This window comes from Varroa jacobsoni, unplaced genomic scaffold (genome assembly GCF_002532875.2).
Source record: "Varroa jacobsoni isolate VJ856 unplaced genomic scaffold, vjacob_1.0 contig00643, whole genome shotgun sequence".
Classification (NCBI taxonomy): domain Eukaryota; kingdom Metazoa; phylum Arthropoda; class Arachnida; order Mesostigmata; family Varroidae; genus Varroa; species Varroa jacobsoni.
The window spans coordinates 30497-50046 of NW_019214505.1; the positions used below are offsets into that span (position 1 = coordinate 30497).

Consider the following 19550-nt stretch of genomic DNA (forward strand, 5'->3'; position numbering starts at 1 on the left):
ACCACGTCATCGACTGGAATTAGTCTGTCGTGTCCTTCTAGAAAAAAACTAGAAAAAGCGTTGCAAACATAATTCACACCTTCGTTACATATGTATACAGTGTGTAATGAAAATGTGAACAGGCACGGTCAAGAGGAATTGATGCAAGAGAACAGAAGCTGTACGAGGTAGATAGCCCTACCATGAAAATGTCTCTCGTCATCTTCTATGGAGCGAATGGGAAAAATAGCGTCGGAGTGAGGCTGATATCAGTCTTACGTGCCCTGGACACTGGTCCGATGTTGCTTTAGAAGTTGAACCGGTAAAGGTAACTTTAAGCGCCGATAGGCTGCCTACAACTGAATGAACTACGGATGGACGAACGACGCACACTTGCAGAACACACTACTTCCATGCTCAGGGAATCCCACAATTGAGACACCCTGTAAGCGAACTAATATATATATATATTAGTAGTATTATATATATATATATATATATATATATATATATATATACATATAGATTAGTAGCAGCAAAATAAGATATGTTGGGAGTGCATCACCGACCGATAGGCCGCTAAGCCCCGAAGTTGAAACAGGAAACAAAAAGAAAATAGATTCTGAGAGCAGTACACGAGCATGCAGAAATTGAGAGATATTGGCACGAGTTTAACGAAGACGACGATGCAAATATAAACAAAGTGTAATAAAAGTTATTAAACGTCATTCAGGATATGACAAAAAAAAATCATGTTTTCTATCAAAACAAAGCTATTAGGTAAAATGAATACTGTTTAGGAAAAACACAGCATGATCCGTGCATATTGTTTTATAGTATGACTGCACCAGCCCCCGTCGTCATATAAATTTGGTACATCTGTAACTTACGTGTAAGTTAGCTAGTTGGTTGTTCCTTATAAACGTTTCTATTTTTAATTCCTTTAGAAACCAAATGTATACAGGCAAAAACTTTGGGTACCCTTGACGGCCGGACTGCTCGCATCGAACTATGTCGAAAATCCCATACAAGTACTGGCTTTCGAAGGCTTTCATGGCGCACGTTGCGCGAAAACAGCGAATTCGATAGTCGAGGCTTCAGCGATGCATCTGTGGAACTATTGTATTACCAAATGGTGAGTCTCAAATCCAATAGATTCGCATTTGAGAAGAGCGAGGATTGCTGAACATTGTCTAATTAAAATTGACGCTAGCATTGAAGGATACTTAGCAATATCAATGTACGTAGTCACTTTTGAGCTTTTTTTGTATGCTAAAGGACCTGTACACGTAGTTGTTCATTAGAGGTAATTTTCTTTAAAGGTTGATGCCTAACTGTGAGTCTAACGGTAGGTATAGAGTGTCCCAGGACGAAATTTCCTTAATGTGCTAAATAAAGAAGAAAACAACGTTTTGTAATGAATAGTATGAACATTGACGTATATATTTCCCCCACGTACTTTTATTTGTGAAAGTAGCAGAACTCTTTGACTCTCCATGTACCTTAGTCTATCAAAATTCAAAGTAAAACGTAAATCAATATGATTCGTCTACGCAGGTGTACGTTCTTTTTGCCTTTAACATAACATGATAAACCAGATCGGAGTTTTAAATAGATATTATATAATAACTAATCCTACTTATTCCACGCAGGTACAAACATCATGATAAGTTATACACGATATGCATACACATAGCCTTCAATATATCAGAATGTGTGTTCTTTTGAGGTGACATATGAAAGAAAGGTCTATTTTGCGTACCTCTGAATTGCATTCATGTCGCAACACATTTTAATGATTATTACACTTTATCTAGAAACGTTTGAAAAGCACGAATACATTGTTGGAAATACATTCGGATTCATGCAGTTCATCGTTTATCGCTGCAATCTCTTTTTCTGCTCTTTTGTTCCATTTTTTCTTCGATTTGTTGCGTTCGGTTTTTACATGGCTTTTTGTTTCTTTATTGTATCTATAGAAGAAGGAAATAATCGTCATCCATACCAGTATGGATATCTTCGTGCATACACATACTTCTTCCTAATACGAATGAGCTTCAATTGCACTCACTCGTATTTGATACGCACTCAGTAAAACCCATCGAACCCTCCTACATGCGAAGAATAGATCGCTGTCCCGTTTATCCGGCGTAGATAGGTATAATTGCGCGCACATGTTATCATTAGAGGAAATATAATTTTTTAGATAGTAAAGTATAAGAGTTTCAGTGTTATAAATTAGTATTATAAAAAAAAATAGTTGTTGTGTGAATAATAGGTGTTTCTTTTCTAAATCCTGTTAATTTCGTTACCGCCTTATTTTTCACTTGAGAGCTGGGTCCGATATACATGGAACAGACACTTTCTCGAACGGCTGTGCAGATCACTCGTAACCTTTTAAACGATAACATGGTGCATCGACCGGCTATATTTTGAAGTGTAAAACGGAATTGAGGGCATCAAAAAGGTTGTTGTTAAGGATTAAAATAACAAATGATCTGATATGCTGATGATTGCAGTGCGCGAGACGCTGGCGCTCCTCGACCTCATTGTCTGACATAGAAGGATCATTCATTGGCATATTTTCATTATTTCATCTTTTTTTAGGCGTACATAATTACCCACTTACCTATTATTAAAAATAATATACTTTGTATTTGAGATATTACTGTCAATTACGAACCCAGTACATGGCATTAATACTATTAACCGTCTGCTTGTACTAAAATTGTGTTGGGTTATGCGCGACCCATTATTAGCAACTCTAAAAGATTACAATTGCTATATGGATCCTGAGTCCGACACAATTTGATCTTCCCAAACGACAAGTGAAGAGTTTACCTTTACAAACCTTTTGTATTATTTGCAAGTTTGTTTAAAAGCAGAATATTAATATTTCACTGCCCTCTGCCCGTATGAATCATATAAATTTCAACACAAAAATGACAGGTCTAATCCGCGCGATACTGTGATATTTTTGATATGAAATTTTGTGGATCATCCTTTCTCTCCGATTATTTTTGGGTGGATTGGAAATTTATAGTGTCCAGGTACTGCTTCAATTTACATTTATATCTGATGGTCGAGGATGATGGCGCATATATCTCTTCTCTAAATATCTCGAGATATCAACGTACTCGTTGTCTGATTTGCTAAAAAATATCACAGATGTAGGTCTAGATTGTGAAATTCTAATACCCGCTTAGCTTGTTGCTGCCGCTGTTATGTAGAGCAGACCTCTCTTATATAATCATGGTTATGGTATCCGTTCTCATTAATTGCTAATGAACAACAACTGTGAATATGCATCTTTTCAAAATTATCCTGAATAGGACGATTTTTCGTTGTTGTGTGCAGATAGGAATCTCACGTCCTCCTTATCATGTGCTGCTTCTTTATGAGCTGGACCTTTTAGACAACGTAAGATCTTCAATACAATCCATAAAACGGTTAGTGGAATAGGCGTAACCACTGACGCAGTCACTGGAATTATCTGTAACAAAGTGAATAACCCGGCTCAATGAGCATGACCTTGTTGTTAGTGCTCGACTAGGATTATTTTCAAACACGATGTTTTCTACAATAAGCAGCTGCTATACGTTTATTGAGATATTCAAATCAATAGAAGTAACAAATTTTAATTACAAATGTTCGGTTACAGAGGTGTGTTTCTTCCTTTCAATGTATCTAACAGGTAAATAAATACTAACCGCTGACATATCACCGTCAGGTTTGGGTAGTGACACTCCCAAAAGGACGATAGATACACCTGTATTTTGAATACCTGTTTCAACCATCACCGTGACAGCGTCCGGCCACGACAAGCCACTAACTCGGGCCGCGATTAAACCAATGAGAAATCCTGTCCATACATTTACCATTGCAGCCAATGTAATCTGTACAGAGAATCCAAACAGAGAAACGCAAGTTGCATGAATTGTATTGAAATAAAATTTGAACATACCACGGATCATATGGAATAATCCGAAATATTTTTCTTAATAAAACTATCATGTATGCTTTCCAGAACCTAATGCAAGTAGTTGAGCCTTTATTAGTAGTATAATGGGTAACGTGCAGTTATTACTTACTTCCCAAGTAAGCAGTCGAAACATATAGAGGTTAACCCATGTACCAAAGATAACAATAAAGACAATCATCGTTATTGAGAATGGCGTAAGAATTTTCTTACAGAATACTGTGCCTTTCGGGCAAACCCTGCAATAAAGAAAGTGAACACAATGATTACGTACTTATTTCTTTTACATAACGTTTTTGGTCCTACTGTGCGCTCTTAACTCGTGTGTAAATTTTTATTCAATTGTTTATTGAATTTTATTTAATTTAATTAGCCGCTTCAAGTTCATCTTTGTCGCATCTCGCTGGAACCCAAAAGCGGAGACGTTTGACTTAAATTTAATTTTTTATTAATCTTAGTCTTGAGATGTACGTATGAAATGTCCTATTGTTAAACGCTTATGGCGGCTACTTATTACATGTCGAAAATTACCTTTGCATTATTAGTCCGACACCAACCGGAATGACTATTCCCACCAAACCAGTGAGAATATTTCGAAACGGAATTCTCGGCGCCGTTTCACTGAAATAACAAAGCAATACAATTATTATACATGGTGACATACTTTGATACAAAAATTCTACCACGGATATTCTGTTCAATGGCTTGTTTTTTAAGAGCTAAACCAGTCCGCCGTACCGTAGAAACCGATTCTGACAATACAGTAATATAATATTACGGAAAAATAGAATAATGGTGCTTACGCTGCACGAGGTGCTTGATTGAATGATTTTTTGAAGAAGTCTTATCTGGGGATCAAACTCCGAGCCTTGTGCTTATAAGTCATATGCTCTACTCGTCCTCTCATATAGACCCTCGGATCAGCCGTATTGTGTTTCCATAGAGAAAAAATTGTACACCGCTCTATCGCTAAAAACCGCTGCCTGAAGTGCCTATAGCGAATAGCCGTAGTAAATCAATTATCAAGCGGACACAGCCGTTGAATGTTTAAATTGACCAATGAGAGTGTTCCTAATCACAACTGTGTAAAGAAATCAGTTTGACAACAGCGCAGATTTCCTCTCACAACAACAAGTTAAAATAGATCCTATGACGGTAATATGTTTCACATTTCGAAATTGTAAGTCCCTACAGATACATACCATCGTAAACATTAATACTGCAATTATGCAAGCCATTGTCTAGGGTTACTTACTTGAAGAACATTTTTCCCACTGTAAATAGCCAAAGAGGCATAAATCCCAGAGAAGCAACGGTTGATAGGAAGGTCATGGTAATCGAGAGGTTGAGATTGCCTCCTAACAGTACTGTCCACATGTTGGATGCCCCTCCTAAAACGAAGTGATACCCATCGTGTAAACAAACACTTTTTGGAATGCTCTATTCTTATTAGGTTGTCATATGTGAGCTGCATCAAGAGACTCATTCAAAAGATGAAATTTAGTTGATAAGAACAAAACGTATCAATGATTTGACAGAATATCTCTGTAATACATAGGATTTATAGCGTGTATTTTAAACCAAAAACCTGCGCCGACTCCTGTAAAACAATGAGGATGGTAAATTCAAAATGGGTACTTACCTCCTGGAGAGCATCCAAAAGTAAAGAGACCTAATTGCAGGTACGGCTGACTCAATAGATATACAGCTGTTAGATATGATAACTGAAAAACGAGAAATACGGCCGCCAAGAATGCATTTAAACTCACATAGAATTCGTAACAACTGAATGGCGCTAGTTGCTAGTGTACTACTATGTTGTAAAACTACAGTTCTAGACACTACGAGAGAAAATATTTTACGACGAGATACTTGGAAATCTCTCCCATCAGCTATATTCGTACGAGCGTTGAATATCGATTAGATCTACCATTGGAAATACAACCACAACAAAAACTAGCAAGACTTACAGAAGGCATAACTCCGTATTGGGTTGTCAGGCCGACAACAGGACCAATCGGTTTTCTTAACGTCTCCTTGATGACGTTCATGTCAAGTGCACAACCCATATTGATGTAGTTTAAACTCACTAGGAGGATGATGCTGCCCAGGAAAATGTGTTGGGCTACAGACTGTTTCTGGACCACAATCGTATGTATCTGTTAAGTTGAAAACAATTTTTAAATAAGCACAGAAACAATAAAATCGATAACGTCGCGTACGATTTGAAATTTCCACTTCAAAAACGTAGATAAACCACGAACGAGGGGGAAATAATGAAAAGCCCATTTGTTTTTTCTGCTTTTGCGGATCGCAATCAGCCCGCATAGAAAAATGCACAGACCTTTGATTGCAATTACTAGTTCTCAAATTTGAGGCTTGTAGAGTAAAAATTGCCTTTCAGTGTTTACTGCATTGCTTACTGTTAGTTAGCTATGAATTAATTAAACCATACTATCTCAATCTAGAGAAGAAAACCAAAACTACTGAAATCACATTCTAGTTGTCCAAAATGGAACTTATTTTTAAAATAAGATGATCATCGTATTTTAGTTGCATATAAATCATATTACATACCTTATCATTAATATAGGTTTGATTGGGAGATGCAAATATAATGACCTTGATATCCGTATGCCCCAAAAGGTCTGCGCTGGCTCGAAAAGACCCGTTCAGCCTTTGGTTACCGCTGAGACCATAAAAAGGGAATGCATAAAATATTCGACTGTTTGATTTGTCAAATACTGACACTATATGATTTGAACATTAATGTAGGAAGTCGGTGTACACCCGCATCATCTTCTACCATTTATACATTTATTTATACATACAAATCGCTGTTTAACACTTTGAAGGAACCAGCACTCTTAGGTTTTGTGTATGATGGAAAAGGTGTATTTTTCTTACACAGTTTGTGTTGGCTTTGCACGATATGCGGATGTATTTTCTGGAATATGCATTAGAATATAGAGCTTTCGGTTTTTTTTATTAGTTATGTTTTTATGCAAGACTGCCTAGGAGTTGGTTACCTGTCGTATTCGACATGGCAGTCATCGACATTCGCAGTAGAGGGCGAAAACGAGGTTACTTTACAGTCATAGCTTGTACTCGAAGCACTCGGCCTTATAGTTTCATTGGTCCAGAAACTCACGTGCAGGATTTGGCCGTTGTATAGTTGAATACGCTGGAAATCAGCGTATATATATACATATATATATATATATATATTTATATGTAAAAATAATGATATTAACGCTTGTAGTTCTGCATTTTTTTCAATGCTGTGTATTTCACACAAATCGATAAAAACAAAGAAACATTTTATACAATCGATTTGGCCTGTGTTAACTCACTTCTTCATTCGAACCCTTCGTACGCACTGTCGGGTAGAAGAAAAGTTTTGGAGAACCTTCGCCTGAAGCATACTCTATAAGCGCGAAGAGAATCGCTGCCAAAAGGGAAATGGGAACCATTGGACACATCTTAAATACTGATTTGATGTACAGTACAGCCACACACTGAGTTACACACCTGGAACGAAGTACGATACAATTGATGAATTCATTAGTTCGGGTCGCGTGTGAGATTCTATGATTACAAATACTCTCTTTGCTTGGTACGCCAGGTCTCCGAAGATACGAAACATAAAAACTTAATTTCTGCGAATATACGTTCCCCAAACACATAATAAGATCATCTGTATTTAACAATTTATACGATACACGCTCTGAACTAATTAATTTAATGATGAAGCTAATGAATTTTCACGCAATGCTATTCGTTACACGTAATATATATTACGCGCTTCCGCAACAGTTGTGATGACATGTTTCAGTACGTTATTCCCTCGAATAAGGCAAATAGAATTCTACTGGCGTAAGAGCAACCCCTGTTTGTTGATTACTTTACTTTCTTGGAACTAAATTTCAATGACGCTATATTATTTTACATAAATGTGTAACACGTTATCCTTAATAACTCTATGCTAACCAAATTGATAGGACTGCAGCTAATAGGAGGTGGCACGGAAAAATAGTCAAGTCTCATGTACGCCCAAGTAATTTAGTGAATAACGCTTATACCCGGCTAATATCCTGCGGAAGCGAGCTTGCATAACATAATCCGCTGGCGTTAACTTCTGACAGCCTCATTCAAGTCGTGTGAGTGAGAGCATCTGTTTTAGGAAAACGTCAGGTGACTGAGATGAAACCAGGTTCGACTGAACGAACTTCTTTGTGAACCCTCAATATCTTCTTTGTGTTTATGTCCTGTCGTAGAAACCTTTGTCAGCAAACTTGGAGCAAATGTACCTGACCTAGTTATGTTTTCTTCTATGTTATAAACTGATAACACCTGACCAATGTTTTTTGGCTTCTTTGGAGAAATATTGGATCGAGATATTTAAGAAGTTGTCACTGGTTATTTATGAGATCAAAAAGACACGACACTCGCCTTTAAACGTTTTGCTTTCCGATCATGTTCACCTTTGTGTTCTACGTCTCGCGATTTGGCATTTATCAAAAACAGCTTTTTACAAACATCGCATACCCACCTGCGTTTTGATAAACACGCAGTTTATCTACGTATACGCAGTACATCCGAAATTTTTTGGGCAGTAATTGGCCAGTATACGATGACTGAAAGGCTAACGAATAAACTACCACAATCCTATTGAAAACCACCGCTAGCGGATACATCCAAATTATATATATATATATATATATCTAAATCGCATGTGAAAATGATATAGAAATGCATTGTTGATGAAGTTATTGGCACCTATGCTATGTTATTTATTTACTAGCAGTATTTGCATAAAAGAAAATACATATTCTTTTATGTTTTTTTTTTCTTATTTTAAGTTGTGTTATCGCCTGCTGGACATTGCAGTTTAGTCACACTGTTAGCATGGATACATGTACTTGCGAACGGAGCAACTTTTTTACTTTCCTTCGATATGCAAAATGAAGCTACTCTGTTGTTGATTAGCTTTTGTAAGTTACGACAGGGTAGTAACTTAGGCGATAAAGCGCCTCAGCAAATGGATCATCACCTATAGTAGGTAGCCAGAAGTTATACCCTTTGTTCACTTTCGAACGAAACTAAACCAATTGGCTAGGAACCAAAACTGATACCGAAGTTTTGCTCTGCGTTTTTCCAACTCGGAAGCCAATGGAAATTTGATTTTCTATTGTAATACATGCGCTATAACTACTCATTTGGCGCCGTATCGACAAGCAAAGAAGTGGCCTGCAGTGACACGTTCGTTTCTAATCTAACATTGGTCAGAATAGTTTTATTTCGGATATATATATGATTTACATTTTGCTACCATGTCATATGCAAGAACAATTGTTATCCCTTAACTATCTCCTCTCCATTTTTGACTAAAACCAGAAAACATAACAGTATATCGGGGCCGCACACATTTACCTAAAGAGACATAACTGCCGCGCGCAAGGTCGACATGTATATATATGCTGAGTTTATCAACGACCTTGGTAAAACATTATTGCTTACATTGGGATTACTCAGTACAAACATCTGAACGGCACACCTTTTAAAATGGATGAAGGATCCGTTTACTGTCCGACCAAAGTTCCAATCGAATCCATTACATTCTGAAACGATCTGATATCACTGAATTTTTCAACTACGATTAATATTTAAAATAATTTTTATTCGGTAGCATAACAACAAATAGCTAAGTAAACAAGAGCGAGCAAGAGATTAGTAAATGGTACATTCCATTGGTTTTTTTTTAAGTTTCAGAAGTGTTTGGCAAAATCATAACGGACCCGTCATTGCGCCGATGTAAAAGCCTTTGTGTTTAGAACGGGCTTACTCTAAACATGCCAATGTCTACTGAGAAGCTGCCAACAAATTTTACTGTCTAATTATAACCGTAGTCATGCAAGATTTGTCTAAGCAGCGATAGCGCGATAGGTAGTCAATTGTGTTCGAAAACTGGGAGTGTTAATCATGTAAAGCAAAATCGAAAGACGCAATCTAACAGGGTGTATTTACGGATGCACCATACAATAGTCGCATATCGATAAAATTTACCTATTTTAGCTTATTGACAACTCTGCAAACAAACAGATCATTTCGCTAACGCGACTTTATCAGACGTTAAGAACGCCCTTATTTTTATTGTTTGAGAGGATTAATGTCACTTTGACCTTGCCTGTCTTCAAGAGAAAGCAAATCAAAAATTGAATGTATCTATTCCCTTTAGGTTAAGTCTTTTCACTGCGAAAAGCAATAACAGCTGCCAATACAATTGACTTCCATTTCATCCCCTTCAAAATAGTCACTTTCATCGTCAGGCTGAGAGCTTTGTTCATGAATGTTTTAACATTAGTACATCGTTAACTAGTTAACATTATTGTGCGTCTAGAATTTAACTTCTTCCGACGGTAAAAGCTTCTAAAGGTGTCCTCAAAGCTTTTACCGTCGGGTGTCCGACTCTGTTTCATAAAAATATATGCGCATTAACGCAATCTTCCATTTTTAGACCAAACATTAGTCTGCAATATGTGATTTCATAGTAGAAAAAAACAAAGTGCGTAACAAGTCGCACCTGATTATTGCTGGACAATTGATAGTTTGTGGTAAGTTGTGACAATCACTTCGTTGGAAACTGCTCTTCGGTAAGTTAGATGCAGATTGGAAAAAGTTAATTAAATACGGACGGACAAACAGATTGCCTATCTTCTTGTTCGCTAGTCATACACGTTTTCAATGAGCTGTTACAAACGCCCGCCAACTGGTGAGCCAAAAAGAAGCGAAATAAATCTAGAGATAAATAAATGTCAAACAGATAGATAAACTGTGCCTTGTGTTCGAATATCGCTTGTAGTAGTCGTTTCGGGAACCATTAAACGTAACCAGAAAATCTGCCCTTATGGTCAGCTTAACAAATATCAAGTGGCAGAGAAATTTCGTTATTGTGTTTACCCTCGATATGTACTCGTTGTAGTTCATGCATTTATAGTTACTCACAGTATTTATCGGACGGTATTTATACACCGTCATTAAGGCCATTAATATTGCACGCGCAAGCAGGCCTTCCCCTGACCAATTTCTAGAAAAAACGTTTCTTAAATCCGTAACGAATTAATTTTAATACAGACTCACCGCCTCAAATGATCCGCTTAACTCCTTCAAATAGCCCGTAATCAGAATACATTTCTAACAATCTCTTCTTTCAGATTTTCGGTTGAGTGATTTTAACAATGGAATTTAATAACAAATTCTTAGAAGTCGGTTCCGGTTAGGAACGCATGGCGTAGAATGATAGAAAAATTTGCCGATCAGAAAATTAATAGACATATCTTAACGAGTTCACAGAGGTGTTGTTCTTAGTAATCGGTTCCACCTTGTTTTCAAGTCTATGGTAACCTTCGTCGAATATTGTAAGCTTGTATTTTCTACCTGGCATATCCTGCACAGCACCCCGACTAGTAGAAAAATTTGACTATGAGCGGCATATCAAGCGTTTACTGTTTATTTTCTTGTCTTTATGTTTCCATCTGGTTCAGCTTCGTTTCATGATGAAAACGCTACAGCCAGCTATCGTTATCTATTGAATACGTGTAACTGAGAAGTCCATTCATTGGTCGCCTGCGGAGAGCAACGTTCTTGAGCAGGTAACTCCTGAGCTCATACGCTTGCTGGGTCCTCCTGGGTTCTCTATGGGAACCGCTGTAAGTTTCGAAACTTTTCATAGTGCGGTCTCTTCGTAGACCTGATTCTGCTCAAGCAAACAGGCTATTTTGGCAGCACAGGAGCATATTTGTTTCAAAGGTTGTTAACCAATACACCTCTTATAACAATAACCTCTAGGGTTTTCTCTCAAGGGCATACCGGGAGTGACCACAATAATAATTCTTCTATTCTATAGCGGAACGGCTGGACGACCACCCGCTACCGGCTTTTAGAAGTTCTGCGCACGTTCCTAATCCATTTGGTTGCCAGCAGCTCACTCAGACTATGTGTATACATATTGCTTTTTAAAATCGAATGATACACACAATTATACGCCTAAGTTGGAAAACACCGTATTTCACGTTTATCTTCTCTAATAAAGCGTTCTGAAATCACGTAGATATTCAGATAAACTAATCCGATTGTTTTCACGCTAAAAATCCCTTGTTTATAATACGGAACGCGATAACATTTTTTTTTTTTGTTTTAGTAGCCTGCCGCTCACAGTCAAAAACACGTAGAGCATTTAATATCTATCATAAAAATTTATCATTAGCGTTAATTTCAAATATTACACAACAACATACAGGTGGATACAGTCGTACACTTGAGTGTCATTATAAATCAACCATTATTCGGTATAGACATTACAGGACAAACCTCAGCTTGTAGTGCCTATTCGTTGATAATGACAGTTATCTGTATACAGGATTTTCGTTTCTGCGGCGTTTTTCTGACTGATGCTTCTGCTAATGTTGATGATTCTATCACATTTAACACTTGTCTACCTTCTATAACTGAATAGACTATTGTCGCACACCATAAGTGAATTAATTCAATTTATGCATAACACAATGGCACCGTACTTATTGAAACACTTCCCAGTTCTTTCAGCGGACATCATTGCACTGTTCAGGCATATAGAACGAGCTGTGAGTTTGTGCGTCTGAAGTTAGCAAACTGGACAAAGGCGAGAACTTCACGGTTTTCTTACGCTCATAACAACAGCAAATTGTATGAGTGCTAACAGTAATAACAGCCGTATTAACAGGCCATTGCTACAGCTAGAGGAAAGAGCAGCTGGCGTAATTTGCGACGACGACGGCAGCGTTTGCAGCGTCAGCGACTAAGTCAGGTGCGGCTACACACGGGTAAGTTTCGTAGGAGCACACAACAACTTCAATGCTGGCGCCAATGTTGCCGTAGTTATTCTTCCCGCGTGCTTCCGCCTGTAATTCCAACGTCGACGTTTTCTTGTTCACAGCCGTCGCCGCCACCGCCACTACCGTCACCGTCACCGTCACCGTCGTCTTCACTGTCGACTTGGCGCAACCAAGAATGTCGGGGCTTCCCCGCGCGTTGTCCTTTCCTGGTGGTCGCTGCTACCAGATCGACCACACGGACCCAGCGAGCCTGGTGCCGCTATCAACAGCGACAGCCTTGGAAACGACCGCCGTCAGCGGCCGACGAACAAACAAGGAAGGAGTCATCTGTTCGTTGAGAAAGGACGAAACGGAGAAGTAGACACGAGGGTAAATGGCGACCGACACAAAAGTTGAAAAGAACCACGTGATACCGGTAGGTTCAGACTTACGGTGAGAGATTTGTTTTGGAAGAATGTGCCACAACAGTTAACGATCTTAGGAGAGAGTGAAGCGACTACGATACTTTTGCTGTTTCAATCTATAATGTAACATTTTTCACCTGATCACTCGAATTAGGCCCTGATAAATAGCTACACCCGTCTATGTGTACAGTATCAGCTGAAAGTGGGAAATCTTGAATGTGACGTCGTCTTGTTATATAATATTTATATCTGTAGACCATATGCGATTCTTAGGTGAAGATGTGACACCTTCACTGAAGTAAAGCACTTGGCTTCAATATTTCCTGCGAGTCACAAATTCACAACAAACTGTCTGTGATAAATATCCTTAATAGATCTGACGGACAATTGTACGTTTTGTCAACGTATCGCAAATGTGTCAACCTAAGGTTAAAAAAAAGAAATTTCAAACGATGCTTAATTTGGACAAGATAGAATTTCAAAAACGCAAAATAAAAACAGTGATTACTTTGCACATGATTGGATACCTTAGGTAGACTTAACTTTTATAAAAGGTGTTATAAGACTGCAATAATGTAATTTTGTCGATATGGTAAACTAGCTACCAATTAGGTGTGTTTTTAATGATAGCATTTAGTCATATTTTTAAGTGGCATACGTACAAACATACTTTTTTTTTATGATAAATAAGATTAAAACTGGCTGAAAAGAAAGATTTGAGTTCTTCGAAGTATACTATCGCTCTATCCTAAAAGACAACAAAAAAAAATGGAAATAAACTTAAATGACATATGCAGGTGTTAAAGAAAAAAAGTAAAATTACTATTAAACCTATACCATTCGTGGACTGAGAATGCTGTTGGAAGATAGGACTGGGACGATTTCGATCGGAACAGTATCCGGAATTAACATATATACTTTCAGACATAAACAACGCAATCCAGTGGGGCGATACTGCCAATTCGGTTCGGTAGAGACAAGTAATTATCATAGAAGATTCTAACGGTCGTTGTTGTAACCGTAAGCAGGTTGGCACTATATTTACGTCGCAAAAGGTGACCCGCCTAAAAATACGGTTGCAATACGGCTAAATAATCTTGTGCTAGCTATTTGTTCTCAGAAGATTTTTAATAAAGAGCGCCTATGGCGGGACTCTGCACTTCGAAAGAGATTGGCAGTAAATGATGATGACAGTCGACCTACCTCACGTAATAGCCTATATACAGGTCGTGCTTGCTACAACGGAAGTGATTTCCGGTTGCGACAAATTCAGAACACGTTCCGACATGGAAGTGGCTGTCGCTTCTGAACACAAAAGTAAATTAATGCCCGATTCTTATTAAAGCGCACCCAATTTCACCACAGGAGATAAAGAGAGCCGGACTGAGGTGCGCGACCTATAAAAGCAAATCTCAAGACCACTGCTGACTATCGGGCCTTGTCTCGGACATTGTTATACTAAAGAGCTGTACACCTCGTATCTGGATAGTATGTAGAAATGGTGCGTGTCGTACGGTAAGAGATACTACAAGATTAAAGGCCAGGAAATGATCATTACAAGTTTCAGAACGCAGTTTGGCTGTATTTCGCTCGCTTTAAACGGCGTGCTACCGTGGCTTAACTAAAAATTTTTCATATCACCGAGCACTCCTCAGAGTGGCTTCTGCGTAGACCACCTTGTTGCCGACATCGGCACCTGACTGTGCACGTTCTACATCTAATATTCTTTATTATAACTTTTCTAATTTTTTTTTCTTTAACTTAAGCTGTCTAGCGCTCCCGTATGTTAAAGATCAAGCGCTGAACTTAAATTCAACAGAATTCTATCTAAACAGTGTTGCTTTGACACAATTTGTTGCTTCTAAGTCCGTGAGGTATATATATATATAGGCAAAAGTGTTGCCACCGGCAAAAAAATGGTAGCAGTGTAATTCAAGTACGTCCAAGATTATTTTATTATGTAGACGGATTGAACTAAATACAAATACTACATTGCTCGCAAATGAATGAATCATTTGAATTTGCGCGCCGCTATATGATACCTTGTAGTTCACTTTTATTGTCTCAAAAATAGCATAACTCTCACTACATTCAAGTGATTTTTCATAAGAATCTGATGCAATCTCACGAATTTGGGTGAGATTGTGTAAGACCATATATTGAGTGTTCTATAATTTTCCCAAATGGAGCAACATGTTTTTATGTAAAAAATAGGGGTAACCGTTCAGATACTTTGCGAATATAGCAGAATGTTTTCGGATCCTGAATACAGTTTAAGTAAACAGATGATTCGAATGTTTCGAGGAAGGAACGTAATATGTCAAAGACAATCCTCATATAGAAGGGCTGGTGACAGCGACCACGGATCAGAGGTCTTCACGATTGTCGTACATCGTTAGAAAATTATTAGTTTATGGCATTCGGCATCAAAGAGTACTATCAGGAAGTTGTAGGAGGATTGCGCCAGCCTGTTTAACGCGAGGTATCAGAACGAGGGCACAGCTGGTCTTGGGTTCCCCATCACAACAATACACCGGTTTACACTCTGCTACTCGCCCAGCAGTTTTAGCTAAAAAAACTCAATCCGTGTTATCTTAACCCCCATATTCAGCCGATCTAGCTCCCACGATCTTTATTCCCAAAAATGTAGAAAAATCTGTTGAAGGAGCCACGATAAGAAAAATGATTAAAAACATTGTTGATTGATCTGAGGGCTGTTCCGACGATTAAATTTCAAAAGTATTTTAAGGACTGGGAGAAGCGGCGATGTAAGTATATTATTGCATTTAACAAAGACTGCTGAGAAGGGAATAATTTGAATTGAGAGAGATAAATGAATACCTATCAATCAGGAACGAACAACTCACTAATTTTTGAACAAAAGATTATATAAGGATCATGTAAGGCTATATGGGTCATTCTCTTCCTTTCTGTAGCAAAGGCAGGTTAGTATAGAATTTTAATACTATCGGGTTGTGTAAATTTCTTCTATACACCAGGGTCAAGTGTTTTGTTTAGAATTTTAACTTTAGAATTTTTTCTTTAATCGAATTTATAAAATCTGGTCAGTATGGCACACCTAAGCAATTTTTTCGTATTCTATTGAATTTTTTTTCGAAAAATTGATACAAAACATAGTTCATTTTCCTACCACAGCCTAGCTGATCTCAAAGCTACTTTTTAAAGTTAAACTCGGAGCAAGTAACAAGTAAGTTCTCTAGAAGTCATTACCTCGAGTCATTACCATACGACATGATCGCCCTACGCCGATGCAAATATTTTGTTAGGACGAAATTGGGTTCTATGGACTACTGCACTGAGCATTTATTAAAGTAGATGTCGTCGATACTATTTTTGCAGAAAATTGAAACAACTATCTGCACATATGTTAAGCCAAAGTAACACATCGTATTTTTGCACTAGTTATAGCACATGTCGTTGTTGTCTGTGACGCGTCACACATGGTAGCTTCTAAAAAAATATTGATGACTGTATTGGCCTAACGCATCGCTCGAAAAAATAACACAATGTGGGTAATCATAATTACGGACGAAAATGGCGTGGAGGATAGTTTACACCAAGGTAATGCATAGCCAGTTTCACCGTGGCTAGGTTAGCTTCGGAAAACGATTCCTTCTAACTTTCCCAATACAATGCAGCTCGTGGGCATGCCAGTATCCGAGATATTACAAAGCCCATTTTACACTGCCCAGCTGAACGTAATGTGAATTTGACTCGGTATAAAGCGTCGGCTTCTCCAGCTGTAATCATCGCCTATTCTATGAAGAAAATCGCTCCTTTTAATTATGGACTTCTTTAAATGAAATTATTAGCGGCTCATGTAGCCCTATTTCTCGCCCATGAAGACGCATTTTGTGGACCTCTGTAATCTAACGACACGAGTGTCTATAATTCATTTTTTCTTGAGGATCATGAATTGTACTGGGCCTATTTCTTTTTCCATTGTATTCAATTTATCAGTAAAATGGCCTTTGACGAATGTACTGATATAAATCTTTTCCCATGGCGTTAGCCCTCTTGAAAAATAGCTAGAAGCAAGCTTTGGTCCATATAATCCATAGCGGTCCGTATTCAATAAAGATAACCCATATATTTATATAACCTCTCGATTAGTAACCTAACCCACTCGCTAATCATTTTGAAATATATTCTTCACATTTTTAATTAACTTTTCTTATTTTTTTAATACTGGCTTTAAATAAACGCATTGCATCCACAGCGACTGTTTTCCTGAGCGGCGACAGGGCATCGACGATTTATGAATATTGTTGTCGAAAATGAGCCTGGCAACACAATGTGCACCGTTATTGTTGTCGTCGTTGTTATAGGTTTTTTCGGAGCACATTTCTAGCTTAGAACAAAAAGCATAATACCTGAAAATGTAAAAATAGAAATTATCGCAATATTGGCGAAACTACAGTGATTTTACCAGTAAAATTTATGCAGTAACATGAAAACGGCACGAACCACAATGACAAATAGAAAAGCTGGCTTGAGAAAAAAGCAGCAGATGAACGCGAGTACATTTGGCCAATGGTGAATCATGCTCCCGGTGTCGGCATTTTTCTTGCTTCCTGTAAAATAAATACGGTGCACAGTGTTCACACTGCCAAAATTTTCGTCTAGTCTCTGATCGATGACAGATTGCGTTCGATAATGAAATTGTCGGTTTCTTTGAACGCTTATTTTTAATTTTTGTTTCGGGAGATATATTGTTCGATGACTAACAAACTGGCTGCAATGGGCATTAGTTCGAGGCGAACATTGGATCGCATAATAGTAAATCTACGGTTTATCATCTTATGAGAGGCCTATTAGCATCATGTGGCAAGCTCTATTATCTGCAGTTTTCTTCTATTTATAGTAGAACAAATAATACGAAAAAGAAAAAACAACATACAACAATTAAATCGAATCTCGTCATAGACAAATTGCGGTAGTAATCTATTTCTTTTTTCTGTTTATAGAGTTCCAATATCGGAGCTAATATTTTTGCTGTTAGTGCATCAGTGCGCGTCTGTAGATCTCAGCCCTTTGATTCGGACATCCCCCAGGCTGATGACCATAGGTGGTCCTAGTTTGAATCTGTGTGACAGCTGCTAAAGATGATATATCTAAAGCATACTATGAATATTATAGTTGTAGCGACGTTTTTTTTTCTAAAATGTAAAAAAGAAGTCCTTTCTCTAGCTCACGTTATTCTGGTCCAGAAAGGTCCTTGCGCGAGGTCTTATAAAGAATGATAACAATTGAAATAACTGGAACGCAATGGAACTTGTGGTTATCACGTCACCGCTAATAAGTCAATATACAGAGAATCTAGGGATAAAGAAAATGGGAAGGCAGGTGACTTATCTAAATGGCTTTATGTAAAGGGGCATGTTAATGGGGCGCGAAAGCATTGATATTGAGCTTGTTGCTGTTTTTTCATTTGAGCCTGCTGTTGTTGTACGTGTTTTTTCTGCGCTTCATGGTTTGTATTAGTTGTCATTTTACATTTATTTTGATGACGATCGAAGCAACTTGCCTTGACGTCATTGACACCGCCGAGATTCGATCGTGTTTTCCCCAACCTATTCATTGCGATATTGTTTTTTTTGTTTGTTTTTGTCGCTAGCAAGCCAGCCTCGTCCGCTTAATGCACTAGTGAGTCCTGCATGTTTGAGTAACCGCCTATTGGCCTGATAGCATGTTTTTGTTCTGCAATCGACGTTCGACGTGACGCGCAATCGAGAAAAGTGGCTACGCTGAGCGCAGAAGGTAGTCCTCGATAGACGTAGCACCGTCCACCAGACCTTGACGATTAACTAGGGATCGGCGCACGCTCTTTGACTGTTTCCCGACGTCTGTGTACCTATGTGATAACGGTTTGTTCACCCCTACAACACAGCCGCCGGGGCGGCATATCGAATGATTAACTTTCTTCGCAACTGTGTTTACAGATGCTTCTCGCAAAAGCGAAAAACATAAGGAGGACCATCATATACAGTACGTACGAGACAGCCGGAGCGATTGACGCAGAGGTGAAAGAGGAACCTCCAGAAACTAAAGTGGACAATGATCCACTATCGACCGTGTTCGTATGAAGAACGCAATGTAGAGAGGGGTTAGAACGCCAACGAAAAAAGGCCGCCCAACGCCCAATGCTTGCACCTAACGAAGATGTTACAAAGAATACGTGCGAATGATAGTTTGGCTTGTTATCTTTTAGCAACCACAAGCATTTTTTACCTATTTGCTAAAGATCAATAAATAGTTGTTTGCTTGATTGGTTTCTGCTGCAGCTGCGTACCC

The 19550-nt window shown here is 38.3% G+C and overlaps 1 protein-coding gene and 1 long non-coding RNA gene across 12 annotated transcripts; one reads left to right on the forward strand and one right to left on the reverse strand.

The window, feature by feature from the left end:
- Window positions 1-1412: 1412 nt before the first annotated feature.
- Window positions 1413-12631, reverse strand: LOC111271460 (ileal sodium/bile acid cotransporter). Of its 5 annotated transcripts, XM_022852267.2 has the most exons (12): window positions 12329-12411; window positions 8041-8226; window positions 7312-7489; window positions 6988-7142; window positions 6536-6647; window positions 5929-6117; window positions 5601-5682; window positions 5214-5349; window positions 4490-4579; window positions 4071-4197; window positions 3690-3875; window positions 1413-3472 (listed from the first exon to the last, which is right to left on the reverse strand). In XM_022852267.2, the coding sequence occupies exons 2-12, from the start codon at window positions 8070-8072 to the stop codon at window positions 3299-3301; spliced, it is 1461 nt and encodes a 486-aa protein (XP_022708002.1). In that variant the 5' UTR covers window positions 8073-8226; window positions 12329-12411; the 3' UTR covers window positions 1413-3298. The 5 variants fall into 5 exon arrangements, with proteins under 5 accessions (XP_022708002.1, XP_022708001.1, XP_022708003.1 ...); XM_022852266.2 differs by lacking the exons at window positions 8041-8226; window positions 12329-12411 and adding an exon at window positions 12535-12631; XM_022852268.2 differs by lacking the exon at window positions 8041-8226 and having other exon boundaries at window positions 12329-12443.
- LOC111271461 (uncharacterized) lies at window positions 6092-19524 on the forward strand. 7 transcript variants are annotated; one of them, XR_015315330.1, is made up of 4 exons: window positions 6092-6109; window positions 9725-13246; window positions 14601-14736; window positions 18874-19524. It is a non-coding gene; the product is annotated as an uncharacterized LOC111271461 (long non-coding RNA). The 7 variants fall into 7 exon arrangements; XR_015315333.1 differs by lacking the exon at window positions 6092-6109 and having other exon boundaries at window positions 12694-12819; window positions 12933-13246; XR_015315332.1 differs by lacking the exon at window positions 6092-6109 and having other exon boundaries at window positions 13121-13246; window positions 18874-19016; window positions 19199-19524.
- The last annotated feature ends 26 nt before the right edge of the window (window positions 19525-19550 follow it).